Source organism: Acomys russatus, chromosome 2 (genome assembly GCF_903995435.1).
Source record: "Acomys russatus chromosome 2, mAcoRus1.1, whole genome shotgun sequence".
In the NCBI taxonomy this organism is placed as follows: Eukaryota; Metazoa; Chordata; class Mammalia; order Rodentia; family Muridae; genus Acomys; species Acomys russatus.
The window spans coordinates 63,774,907-63,789,298 of NC_067138.1; the positions used below are offsets into that span (position 1 = coordinate 63,774,907).

Consider the following 14,392-nt stretch of genomic DNA (forward strand, 5'->3'; position numbering starts at 1 on the left):
TCCTACATAACTGGATGGGTGTGGGTGTGGCTCATATCACCTTCCTAACCCCCAACCTCTGATCCTGCCATATTGGGCAGCACTTGTTCCTTGGTCAGCTAAGTATTTACTTACTCACTCATTCATTCATTCACTTTGAAATTTATACAGAGTCTCACTTTGTAGCTCTGGCTCGCTTGGAACTCACTATATAGACCACGCTGGCCTGGAACTTCGATTCTCTTGCCTCTGCCCTACAAGTTCTGGAGTTGAAAGTATGTGCCCCAATTACTAGCCCTCATTCAAATATGCATGGAGGTGTGAGTGAGTGCCTGCAGAAGTTAGGAGAACATGTCAGAGCCCCTGGAACTGGAACCAGCTCCCTGATGTGGTCCTACTTTCCAGCCTTGCCCCCTCCTCATAGGAGTATAGCGTCCTCCTATTAGGACAGAGAAGCAGGGACTTTGAGTTCAAACAAGTTGTGACTTTTAAACTTGAATTGGAAATATTCTGTTGAGAACCCTAACCCTAACCCTAACCCTAACCCTAACCCTAACCCTAACCCTAACCCAAGGCTACACAGTAATCACTGTGAGTTAGAATTTGAGCTTAGATCTTACAGGATCTCTGTGGCAGTTGTTTCAAAAGTATATAAAAGTAAAAGAGAGAGAATAAAATAAAATGTACAAAGAGTACTTTAGGTAACTGCTAGATGCTTCTTGGTTTATTTCCCGTTCTCAAGATCTTTCTAGACTCCTTTAATCATATTCTTCTCTCAAAACTTTCAGCTAGAAATCATGTGTGGGTGTTTATTTTTAGCTCGGGATTCTCAGGTAGTTACTGAGATGCTGATTTCTCCCTTCGTTCAAGAAGGGACATGGACCAGGTTGTCAAGTGCTGTTTGTCATGCATTAGGAAGCTCATTCACTCTGGTAGTCAGGACTCAGAAGGGAAGCAAGCATTGTGTTTACCAAGGTAACATACACTTTGCCTATGAGTGGCCAATCTTTAAGAGGCTCATTACACATACATTTTGTTCTTGTTGACTAATATTTCAGTAATTTTTACATTACTGAACGCCAGGCCCTACAGGAGCCACCTGTTACTCTGAGATGCCTTAGTCTGTGGCTTTGAAGAAGAGATAAACTTACTGTAAAGAGATGCATGCCCTCTGCATTAGTAAGTACAGACTTTATCACAGAGCTTAGATTATATTACAGACATGATTTCATATACCAGGTTCCCAGAGGTGCTTTCTCAGGAGTATGTGAAATGAGATAATTCATTATGTTAAATAGGATTTAAATGCTAAAATATAACACAAGTATTTTGATGTCAAAAGTACTCAAAAGAATTCTGTGAGAGCAAACTGACTGAATACTTTTTACTCAGGTATGAAATTGTCAAAAAACAAGTTTAATTTACAAAAATTTAAATAAACTAAGCCTTAACAAAAGAGCAAAATGCAAAACTGGACATGCTAGCTTATTTTTAAAAAAGCTTTAATTTCAGCAGTGAGGAAGTTGAGACGGAGAAATGCTATGAGTTTGAGGCTGGTCTGGACTGCAGAAAGAGACTTGTATCAGAAACCAAACAATAAGCCAGGCATGGTGGCACATGCCTTTAATCCCAGCACTCAGGAGGCAGAGGCAGGCAGATCGCTGTGAGTTCGAGGCCAACCTGGTCTACAAAGCGAGTCCAGGACAGCCAAGGCTGTACAGAGAGACCCTGTGTCGAAAAAACCAAAACCAAACCAAAACAAACAAAAACAAAAACAAAAAAAGCAAATAATAGCAACAAAATAATGTAAGAGGCCAGGAGTGCTTTTCCGTGGGTGAATCCATGGCATATGGCCCTGAGTTAACAGGAAGGAAGAAGAGAAGGAGGAAGGAAGGAAGGCAACCAGGCGGGCAGACAAGCCACTCCAGTGCTTTTCACTTCACAGCTAAGTATTAAATTTTATGAGTCCACAAACTTTTTCTTATTTGTCTTTTATTTGTTTTAAGCTAAAAGAAGATTTTGACTATTAACTAGTCAATGCAATTAACCCATTTTTTAAAATATTCTTATACTTTTAAATTTAGAGCTACCAGGTATTTCTTAATTTCTATATAGTACACTATAGGGTAAAAAGTTCCTGTTATTTTATCCCAATTCATTGAAGGCTTCTTACACAAATGCTCTTTGGAGTTGGCCAAGGGACCTGAAAGAAAAAGTCCTGAGCAGCCCTACCTTGGCATTGTGCCCTTGATGGATATGAAGGATTAGGATTTAAAAGTAGTCCTTCCCTTTTCAAGCTGCTCTCTCCATCCTAAACTCACAAGGAAGCAAACACTGACCACACTGGCTATGCTGCCCCTGAGAGTTGCAGTCATTGTTTTATGGTTGGCTCTTGGGTGACACGGGTGATGCTGGTGACCTGAAGAGACTTAGAGAACAGTGTGCTACCCTTTTGGTGAACAGACCAAAACTTAGAGGACAGTGGCTTGTGAGTGTGCAGTGTCAGGAGAGTTAGGGCTTTAACTGACAGGAAGAAAGAAAAGAGTCTGCAGGGCCAAGGAAATCAGTAGATACTATGAAAAAGAAAAAGGGCTTGAGGTAGGTCCCTCTCAAGTTACAGGTCGGGACAAATGAGTTCAGCTGAAGGAAAGTTGGAAACCACAGGCTAACACACAAAAGGTAGAAATGCAGAGGACCGTAGACCAGAGAACATTTAGGCTTAAAGATGTAAAGCCAGCCTTGAGTTTAGATAGAGAGATAGATAGATAGATAGATAGATAGATAGATAGATAGATAGATAGATATAGAAAGATAGATAGAAAGATATAGACAGATAGATGATAGAAAGAAATAGAAAGATACAGATAGATGGATAGATAGAAATAGAAAGTTAGATCGATAGATAGATATAGATGGATGGAAGGACAAATATAGGGTAAAACCTGTCAGATAGATAGATAGATAGATAGATAGATAGATAGCTGATAGATATAGACAGATGGATGGACGGAGAAATATAGGGAGAAAAACCTGTCAGTTATAACAGAGTCATCACTTTAAAGACTTCTGCCCCAAATCAGCCTCTGTTGACTTAGAGATTCATAGCTAATCCATTTTAATTCTTGTAGCATTTCTAAATACATCCCTTTCATTTAAAAGTGTAGTATAATTTGAGACCTTTTCTCATCTTTAATGACACAATACTTGTTCAAGAAACAATTGTTCAGAACATTCTAGCCTCCTGCAATTTAAAATGGTGTTAGGTTTTTGGCGTTGATTCTAGGGAGCTCATTTAATGCCCTTTTAGATGTGTACACATACAGGTGCACAGAGATGGGTTTTTAAAAAGTGAATATTTATGTTGTATTGTCACATCATTTTTGGATGCATTTTACTCGACTGTACCTAAGGTAAGCCTTCATCTTTAAGCGTGTTTTGTTTTGTAAAGTATGGATGACATTGCGTATTGCCATTAGTGCTCATTTACTAGCATTTAATGAAAACAGATACATAGGCCACACATTCTGATTTCAAAAGGAAATATTATTTTGAAGAAGGAAACAAAGATAGTGTATTGTTTTTCTCAGATTAGAAACCTTGAAGTTTGATGCCCAACGTATGATCTTACCTACTAGGTAGACCAATATTTAAGACTAAGAACACATTACAGCTTCCAGGCCAGCCTAGTGTGTCACATTAGCCTGCCGCCTGCCTGACAAACAGCGCTAATCATGTGAGGTTTGTATTAAGGTGGCTGAATTTTTTTTTAAAGATTTATTTATTTTATTTATTGTATATCAGTGCTTTATCTGCCAAAGAAGGCATCAGATCACATTATAGATGGTTGTGAGGCCACCATGTGGTTGCTGGGAATTGAACTCAGGACCTTTGGAAGAGCAGGTGGTGCTCTTAACCACTGAGCCATCTCTCCAGCCCCCAAGGTGGCTGAATTTTAACTGAATGCACACATACGTATTTATACATGAGTGTTATATGTATGGGCTCTCCTGGAATCCTGATGGTCTGTGGTTCACAGTGTAGTCATTGGTTAGATATGCATTTATGTACTATACTCTCAGAAGTTAAAGCAGAACCATGTCACCTCGAGCCAGATTCAAGCCATGGCTCATGCACAGCTGTAGTACATGGAAGCTTGGATTAAATGATTAAATCATTGTCTGTTTTCTCTTTGTCTAGGCACATATCATATATATGATACGCTATATACGATATGCTATCATACATACCATGCACATAACATATTAAAAAGGAAAGACATTTTCCGGAATATAGTTGAGTAGTAGAGCAATTGTCCAGCATGCCTGAGGTCTTGGGCTCAATTCCAAACACTGAAAAAGGAAAGAAAACAGTCCAGAATTCCATGACCCTAACAAATCGTGTATTTTTTCACTTTTTAATAGTGTTTTGTTGTTCCCATATTTATATGTAATCTATTATTCAGAGATATCACTATTACGTTATATGTAATTTCCCTAATATTTCTGTATTATCAACATTTCTATAGATTATTCTCATGGCTGTTTTCAGTTGCTGTCTGATAATATCTTCGCATGCTGTTTATATGAAGACATAAAAGCTTGTGCCCCAAACACCTTTATTAATATGAGGTTTCCTATGATGACTGAAAGAGGAAACATTCTATTAATGGTGGCCCATTTCATGTAAAAGCATGTGTGTATGTTTACTTTTAAGTTGCTTTTGTCCAAGTTTATTTTCCATTCAGTGAAGTACATGCTTGTAAACTTCGCCATCTGACGCTCATAGATGTGCGGGCTTGAGGCGTCTCGCCTGCTTGGTTTTGCTCCGGTAGTTCTCCATGTATATGTGTATGTGTGCATTTCTTTTCAGAAGGGGAGGGTAATGTGTTCTGTTGGAATATGCACTCCACCCTCTTTGATAAGCTTCTGGTAAGATTGGCATCAGTATGCATAGCAGTCATCTTCATAGCGCACAGCACTTAGCTCCCATAATGCACAGGGTGGAGTGTACTGCGGCCATACTCACCTTTCATTTGTGTGTTTGATGTGGCATTTATATTAAGTAGGAGTAATTTTTTTTCTGATTTTTTTTTTCTTGTGTCACCAGTGCACCTATTCCATTCTTCCATCGCTGTGCTCCCGTGAACATTTCCTGCTATGCCAAGTTTGCAGAGGCCCTGATCACCTTTGTCAGTGACAATAGTGTCTTACACAGGCTGATTAGTGGAGTAATGACCAGCAAAGAAATTATATTGGGACTTTGCTTGTTATCACTAGGTAATTGTTTTTCTCATTATTAGCTATTTCATAGTACTGCAGAAGGCTGTTCTGTCTTTAGCCAAAATATGCATACAACTGGGGATACGTGTAAAATGTTTGACTGCCCGTGGCCAAATAGCTGTTTCAGATTACATTTAGTTACAAACATATACATAAACTTATGTATATGTTTATATCTGAAGCTCTTGTTGCTTCCTTTTTTCCTTTGGTGAAAGACTTGTTTCCCCAAACTCGGGTTACTGAGTTGTGATTGATTATCTTTAGTGACAGCAGGAGGCTCCTTTTAATGATTTAGCAATCCTCTTGTTTTTAGATATCATTCCAAAGGTATATTTATATGTAAAAGATATTCTAAGAACATAGATTACTTTTGAAGTATGTAATTTTACTTTTTTGCTATAGTTCATAGTATTACTGCATTGCTGGGAAAACTAGGAAATCTCCACTTGTTAGCCACAGAATTATTTAGTCAATAATTAGATAATAAAAATTAATTTTATTTTAAGTGAAAAAATTACCTGTATTATTCTAAAACTATAGAAGAACATATCAGAGTTTATAAGCCTTCTTATTTGGGAGATGTAACCTAGTAGGAACCAAATAGCTATTTGACTGCATAAGTAAAATTAGTATTTATGTATGTTTAATAGCAGTCATGTTCATTGAGAAGAGACTGGCTGTATTTCCACCTTTCCTATCATCAGAGTGTTTTCTTTTTACATAGGCGGTACTTGACTCAATTAAAGTAATACTATCTGTATGAAATTTGAAGGGTTCCCATCTGGTTTTTTATTCCTATACATTTATTGTAAAAGTAGTACCTTAAAATTCCTATACACAGACCTAACCATTTATTTAGCTTTGCAAATGGCCAGAAGAAATGTGACAACTTTATGTAAAAATCACTTAGTTTTTTCTGAAATAGTTGAATTCTGAAACCAAAAACCATGTACAAACTTTAAGATAACACTACTGCGAGTTCATTGGAATTCCACTTTTATTAGACTATCTCTCACTTGAGGCATAAGAACAGAATATAAATCCAAGATATCTCTGTTCATTTGTTTGTAGAATGGCCCTTCAGATCATTAACTGTTTAGTATTGCTCAGAATACTTCTCACACAAGGGCTAAGAGCCCTTCCTTACATTTTAGCTGCAGTCTTGGCACACTGGCATCGAGTTTGGGGTGGGGAAGGGAGTTGGTGAAGAAGCCCAACCTAACGTTCACTCGCTTCTGAAGAAAAGCTGTGCAGTGACTTGAGAAGTGAGGTCAGGAAGGAGTTGGCTTAAGCAGGGTTAAGGGTATTATACTACATAGGCCCAGGCCGTCTCAGAGTTGTAGAGTTAAACGTAAAACATTAGATAATGTAAAACACTGGATACTGATGTCGAGTTAGAGAAGCTTGCCGTCAGACGGTACAGGCTACTCAGGGCAGTCTAGCCCCAGCTGACCTCCAGCTGACCTCCAGCTGCACCTTACTGTGTTTGTTGTTGTTTGTTTGTTTTGGTCACCAACATGGCACGCCATTCTCTCCACCTCCTGTGCTGATGTCCGTTTGCATGTCTGATGTCTTCCTGCTGGTGACTCCACAGCAGCCACGGTTGTTGTGTAGTCACCACATGCATCTGCATGTATTCTTTCCTGTGGCTTATCGCCCACGCAGTTAGGACCTCTGGCTTTCAGGGATGCTATTTAAGTGTGTGAGTCGTAATTTCAGAAGCAGCCTGTTTTCTTTCTTTTCAAAATCGTGGTCATGAACTAAGTTAATAGCATCAAATTATTCCTGTAGGAAAAAGCAACAGTTGTAAGTCTCTCTCTTTTTATTCTCTTGTGGTTCTGAAATGATGTTCTTTGTGTTTCCTATCTTCCCTGCAGTTCTGTCCATGATTTTGATGGTGATTATCAGGTATATATCAAGAGTGCTTGTGTGGATCTTAACAATTCTGGTCATACTGGGTTCACTTGGTAAGTAATTTTCTTCTTCTTTGTCTTCATGGTACCTACCTAATTTCATGGTAGTAAATAGAAATAAGAAAATGAAATTTGTATTTTCCTGTGCTATTTCTTCTCTGGAATGAGTGTTTATTTTTGCCTTGAGGGTGTCATAATTATCTTCTCATTTCCTCCTCTTGCTCTTGCTAGCACTTGAAGCACATACCCTTTTCTTCGTGCATGCGTACGAATACATAGCATTTAGTTAACATTTTGAGCTCCAGTTGACTGTGTCTCTTCACCTGCATCTGTAATCTGACTGGTGTTGGTCCTGCTGCTAACACCTGCTTTTGTAGTTCCTTTTTTCTAGCATTTCTGTGCGCACTGTTTTTTTCTGACAGTCTTCATCCGTTGCTTTGTGTATCTAATATATTTCTACTTCTACAATAGGTAACCTGTGTTTATTTGTAAAATATTGCTTAATCCTGTGATTATTAAAAGGAGAAATGGTATGTGTTACGTCTCCCGTGCCTTTTCAAAGTGTAGCATTTTCCTACCTGCTTCCTTCTGCTCCCTAGTGTTTTTTTTTTTTTTTTTTTTTAGCTTTGTCAAATAATCACAGCCTTTGCTTTCAAGTTATTATTAGATTTAAAATATTATTTTTGCATACTGTGTCTTAAGGATTTATTTACCCTTGCCTTGAAAGGCCTCTGACTTACAGTAACGTCTCAGGGTAGGATTCTTAGGCTAGTCCTAGTTGCAACTGCTGGTCCTGCATCTTTCTAAGTTTGTAATTTGGTTCACCTTTGTGTTGAGTGAATTCAGATGATTTGTTCATGAGTGACTTAATGGTTTCTGTTGTATTTTCCCAGTTCTTGATTATCAGATACTGTCTTTACCTTTCCATGCACATTTTGGATTTGCTGGGCGGAAGCATGTTCAGGCACATATGTTCCTTCATGCCTATGCATTTCCTCCAGAGACCTCAGAGAATAACCATGCTGCATTTTGTTTCTCTGCCTGATTCATCTCTTAGAGGTTTATGTGATTTTTTTACTGCAGTCTTATAAGGATTTTAAAAGATGATTCTGGTTCCTGTCCTTGCTCTTTGTCTTTTGGAGATGGCTCTTTTTCACCTGTGAAGAGCTGGATTTATTTCTATGTTTGCTCATTGTTCCTGTCCCACTGGCTTTTTTCTTCTTTTTCTTCTTCTTAAAGTCGTTGCTTATTCTATGAATATTTTTATGATCGTCTAAGCTGTCTTTGGTATTTTGTTATTTTCTTTTGCATTGAGATGAGTTCATCAAGCTGAGTCTGCTCCCTGCTGGTGTTGGTTTTCTCACCGTCAGTTCATGCCTGGCCATGGCAGGGAAGGCCTGGGATTTGATGCTCAGTTCCATCCTGCCTCTCCTTCCTCATCGCATCTGTGTTTTCATTTAGCCCACCAGCCTGTCAGTGTAACTCGTGTTCAGATATGTAGCTTTAATAAATAAATCTAAGTTCACCATTTAGAACACATGCTATTTCATGTTACTTAACTTTCCTGGTTTCAGTTGTGTCATTTGTGAAATTCGTAATACCCATTTAATAGTCATAATGGATAAATTAGGTCACAACTGTAGAGAGATCTGTACTGGTCTTACCACAGATTCCAAAGTGTATACACAGTGCCTACTGCGAGCAACAGTATCCTGGATGGCACTGTTACTCTCTCCACTTCCTATCGTTAAGCTGCTGTCTGAACTGTCTATTCGTTTGTAAGAAATGTCTGTTTGTAGGTAATGTCTACTTGTTTCTAGGGAATGTAATTCCTTTTATTTTTGGACATGTTTAATAGTTTTCCAAGTAGTTTTCTGGTACTTTGGTATTTCAAAAGTGAAGAAGTAGTTTTTATATGCTCTTAGTTGGTCTGGTTTTTTCACATTTTTGTTAGAAGAAAACTTCACAGTTGGTATTCAACAAATATGGTCAGGAATTTCTTTTTACTTATTCACTCTTGAGGTCAAGTTGAACAGTGTAAATCATAGTCCATGTTTTTATCTGTCAGACATTTATATTTATATCTATATTTATATATCTATATATTATATCTCCCCCACTCTACTTTGAGTGATCCTTTCTTATTGTAGCCAATAACTTTTACAGGGTAGTCTGGTCCCCAGCTATTTCTGTATGTATGCCTCCTAGCATGTCTTTCTTGGTGACTTGCTTTAGGATCGATTGATGAGTGTGGTCTCTTTAGGATCAGAGGAAGAATTCTCTTACTAGTCAGTCTCATCTCAGCCTCTTAGCCCTCTGTGTGGAATGCTTTTCCTTAGGTAGTTTCAGAAGTCTTTATTCTCTTGCCCAGACACCATCATCTCAGTGTGGCCTTGCTTATTGGTATTACAAAGTTGCCGTGCTTTCCTAAACCAAGTACCATCCTTCCTAGATTCTCTCCTTAGATTCACATCCTGTCGTGGCTTCCTTTCTGTTAGTTTCCATGTCCTCGTTGCTGTGTAAGCTCAGTGAGCAGAGAGAATGGGGATCTGTTTAGTACTCTACCCCGCCCCAGTGGATAGGTTCTCATGAGTGCATTGGGTGGAAATTCACCCATTATATGGAGGTGGGTTTGCCTTGTTCTTCAGCCTTTTTACATCTGAGCTGGCATTGGAGATACAAGTTCTTCATCCCCAGAGCCCACTGCCATCAGGGCTTCCTACTTTTGTTCCCACCTTTGGTGAGAACTACTCTTTCATATCCTTCATCTGGTATTTGTTTATTTACTGTAGAAGTATTTAATCAGTCCCATGGCTGTCAGCACTAGGCACTGGTGTTCCTGGGTTCTCATGGAGGTATCTTGTTACTGGCTGTGTCCTCAGCTTTATAATTAATGATGCATACAATAGAAGAAAGTCTATTTGATAGATTAAAGAATTTGCAGATACCTATATGAAAGCTGCCTTCTCTCTTACGCTTCTAAGAGCTGCACCCACATGCTCTCTGGTTAAGTGGATTATCACTGTGTCCCATTCTTGGTGATAAAAAAAACAAAAAACAAAAACGTAGGTCTAGAAAATTAAGCATGTATGTCACATATTTTCTTGGTTTTGCAAAACCAATTATGTATCTCCAGGTGGCACGGGAGTACTGTGGTGGCTATATGCAAAGCAGAGAAGATTCCCCAAAGAAGCAGTTATTCCTGAGCAGCTTCAGATGGCTGAAGACAATCTGCGGGCCCTCCTCATCTATGCCATTTCAGCTACAGTGTTCACTGTGAGTAGGGGCGCAAGTGTAGCTCTCAGGGTTGTGTGCATGTTCGCAGGCTCTGCTAAACAGAACAGAAACCTACTCTGGCCTTTGTATTGCTATCCCATAATGTACTTCCAGTTCAAAGGTTTCTCTAGTTGATGAGTTTTCTTTGATGTAACAACAACTTGTTCTTCTTTGTCTGCTTTTTGAGATAGTTTTCACCTGGGATGTTTATACTGTCATTTGCTAATAACATTTCTTATTGTTACATTTTAGAAAACAATTCTCTATACTTCTGAATAGTATTAGGAAATAGATTGACATTCCTCTTACTTGTTCATTATTTCTCCTTTCTTTTATTTGAATTTTACCTTTTAATATCATATGTTGTATTGAAAATATAAATGAGACCCACTCCACTGATATGAGTGTTACACGGTGACAATCTTACTGATTAGTCTATAGTTAGGTGAGGGGTAGTCTCAAGCTTTCGGTTGAGCATCAGTGATACTACTACTAATAATAATGCCACTGAAACTACTGGCTCCAAAGACATTTGTCACTCTTCCTTCTTTTTCTCCTTTTTGTTTTGTTTTGTTTTTCAAGACAGGGTCTCTCTGTGTAGCCTTGGCCATCCTGGATTCGCTTTGTAGACCAGGCTGGCCTTGAACTCACAGCGATCCGCCTGCCTCTGCCTCCCAAGTGCTGGGATTAAAGGTGTGCACCAACACCGCCCGGCTTCAGTCTTGCTTCTTTAACTACAGTTCTCTGTGCTAGCTTCTAGGGAAAGAGGTGGAGATGGCGCGTAGGTAAATGGTTATTCTGCCACAGATCCCACTTAAGGAGTTTCAGTCAACAAAGGAGATAAAATACAAATGAATACTTCCCTTGCTTTGCGGTGGTGGCATATAGCTCTCCCACCGTTTCTCAGGACCATAGGCACGCCTGTGCAAATGAAGAGTGGTGTCCTGACTGACAACACATTTTGACTGGTCATTAGTGGAGAAATGACCAGTCGTAATATATTGAGAAAGTTGCGTTAGAAATTTCTATCACTTTGCAGTTTCTGTTTTAATTGCTTAGAGAAATAACTCTTTCCTTTCTTCCTCTGCGCTCAGGTCATCTTGTTCCTGATAATGCTGGTTATGCGCAAGCGTGTTGCTCTCACCATCGCCTTGTTTCACGTGGCCGGCAAGGTCTTCATACACTTGCCGCTGCTAGTCTTCCAGCCCTTCTGGACGTTCTTTGCTCTTGTTTTGTTTTGGGCATACTGGATAATGACACTCCTTTTCCTTGGCACTACCGGTGAGAAGAGATGCGGCGTCCTCCTCTTACCCATGAATCTGATTTGCACCCCAATATTAGAAGTCATCAAAGATGGATGGGAGTGTAGCTCAGTATAGAGTGCTTGCTACACAAGTGATCCTAGTGCACACACACACACACACACACACACACACACACACACACACACACACTTCTTTATACATTTGCTTACAAAGAGCCAGTAGCTATCAAATCTAATAAGAGTCTTCAATAACTCATTCCCACGTTGGCATAGTTTCAGCAGATCTTAGCAATTTAGTTCTCGACCAGCTAAGACCTAAAACTGCTTAATTTTGAGAGGGTCATGGATTTGAAGTGAGTTCTCAATTTACTCAGATAGTTGGATCCATTCTGAAACGAATTAATGAATCCATAGCCTCTGAGCATTGCTTCGTAGTCCAGAGTCATCTTGGACTACAATTCCTTTTTTGTTTGTTTGATTTGGTTTTTTGAGTCAAGGTTTCTCTGTGTAGCCTTGGCTGTCCTCGACTTGCTTTTTAGACCAGTCTGGCCTCAAATTTAGAGATCCGCTTGTTTCTGTTTCTCTGAGTAATGGGATTACAGGTGTGCACCACTGCACCTGGCTCCTGGACTACAATTTTGTAGGTAGACTCTGACTTGCTGATAGCCAGACTCAGTACCAAAGGTTAAGACACATGAGTTAATTCTGAGTAGTGAGTCTAGTGAGAGGAAATTTGTATGAAACATCTCTGGCCAGTCAGCTCATTTAGTAATTGAATATAACATTGATTTCTATGCTTAGTGAGTAGTTTAGATCGATAATTACTGGATAAATAAAACCCAGAAATGAGAACAAAACAAAACAAACACTGAAGTGTTTGAAAATTCATGCCTAAATAACCGATAATGGAATTAGACTATATTTAAATAGATTAGTTTAAACACTTTCTTTGATGCCTTAGAGGAGACCAAAATGTGTAATTGTGTAATGTTTAAATTCACAACTTTTAAAGTGATAACGATTGCTGTCTTTTAGTGAGACAGCACTACGAGCCTGGAATACTTCTGCCTGGGAGCGGCATCTGCTGTAGGAAATCCTACTGACCTCTTAGCTCAGTAGCTGGGTGTCTCGGTTTCTGCTTTATATGACACTTCTTTGTTTCCTTGACATTCCCCAGGCAGCGCTGTTCAGAATGAACAAGGTTTCGTGGAGTACAAAATTTCTGGGCCTTTGCAGTACATGTGGTGGTACCATGTGGTTGGCCTTGTCTGGATCAGTGAGTTCATTCTCGCATGCCAGCAGATGACTGTGGCAGGGGCTGTGGTAACATACTACTTCACCAGGTGAGACTTCCTACCTGTGAGAAAACCCCAGTTCATTTACGTCATCATGTCTACAGGGGAAGAAAGTGGGACTGAACTGGAACTGTCTCATTTTGATAAAAGAAAAGAGGGCTCTGTGTGTGTGTGTGTGTGTGTGTGTGTGTGTGTGTGTGTGTGTGTGTGTGTGTGTGTGTGTGTGTGTGTGTGTGAGTGAGAAGGACCGTGACAAAATGGTTCAGTTGATAATTCTGCGGGTTGGATATTCCATACCTCACACTTTCCTGTAATTGCCTCAAAATGTGTTTTAGGGCAGAAGACGATGACTTGCCCTAAATTGCCTTCTGTAAGGAAGTAAACTTGTTGAGTATGAGATGTAAAAATCTGTTAGAGGGCAAGCATAGTTTGATTCTCTCAGAACTGCTGTGAGGCCGCTTTGCTAACCTTAGGGCTGAAACCTAAAGGAATAAACCACACAGTAATCTATTATAATGAGCTACCAGCTATAGATTTTTGTTTGTTTGTTTTGTTTCGAGACAGGGTCTTTCTATGTAGCCCTGGCTGTCCGGGAACTTGCTTTGTAGACTAAGGTTGCCTCAAACTCACAGTGATCCGCCCGCCTCTGCCTTCTGAGTGCTGGGATTAAAGGCGTGTACCACTACGCCCAACTATTAAGAACTTTCAAAATCCAGTTTTATGTAAAGCTGCAAAGCATAAGAACCATATTGTGGAAAAACAAAACTGATTTTGTGGCATTTTCACAATGTTTTTTGTGGTTATTTTGTCATTTTGTCCTAAAGCTAGATAATATTACATGACTTTTATTTCCACTCCATTAGATTCCAGGCCATATATATTTGTGTTTTCCTCCCTGTTCCAGGCTTTGCTTTAATTATTCTTTTGATTATTTTAAAAATAGGGATAAAAGGAATTTGCCATTCACACCTATTCTGGCATCAGTGAACCGCCTTATTCGTTACCACCTTGGTACTGTGGCGAAAGGTTCCTTCATCATCACCCTGGTCAAAATCCCAAGGATGATCCTAATGTACGTCCACAGTCAGCTCAAAGGAAAGGTAAGAGGACTGTTTCACCAGACTCTCTCGGGTGTTCACCAGACCTCATTGCTGCACACAGTAGGACATGAGCTCCTCTTTGTCTCCCATCTCCACATTCCACAGGTCCTGAAAATCTGTCCAGTCACTGGTCACCGAGTGTATTGAGTTCAAAACTCTTCTCTACCCTTTTTAAAGTTAGTTTTTAATGAACCCATAATCACTGCGCATGCACATGGAATGCAGTGTGTTCTCATACATGTGTAGCTGTCAGATAGTCAAATCAGACTGCTCAGCACATACAGAC

At 39.4% G+C, this 14,392-nt stretch overlaps 1 protein-coding gene across 1 annotated transcript in view; it reads left to right on the plus strand.

Moving 5' to 3' along the window:
* Positions 1-14,392, plus strand: part of Slc44a1 (solute carrier family 44 member 1) — a 124,899-nt gene that overhangs the window by 87,756 nt on the left and 22,751 nt on the right. Inside the window, exons 6-11 of the mRNA XM_051162090.1 lie at positions 5,086-5,255; positions 7,136-7,225; positions 10,308-10,447; positions 11,542-11,728; positions 12,889-13,054; positions 13,950-14,106. Of these exons, the coding sequence (XP_051018047.1) occupies positions 5,086-5,255; positions 7,136-7,225; positions 10,308-10,447; positions 11,542-11,728; positions 12,889-13,054; positions 13,950-14,106 (910 nt within the window). The remainder of the gene's footprint in view (positions 1-5,085; positions 5,256-7,135; positions 7,226-10,307; positions 10,448-11,541; positions 11,729-12,888; positions 13,055-13,949; positions 14,107-14,392) is intronic.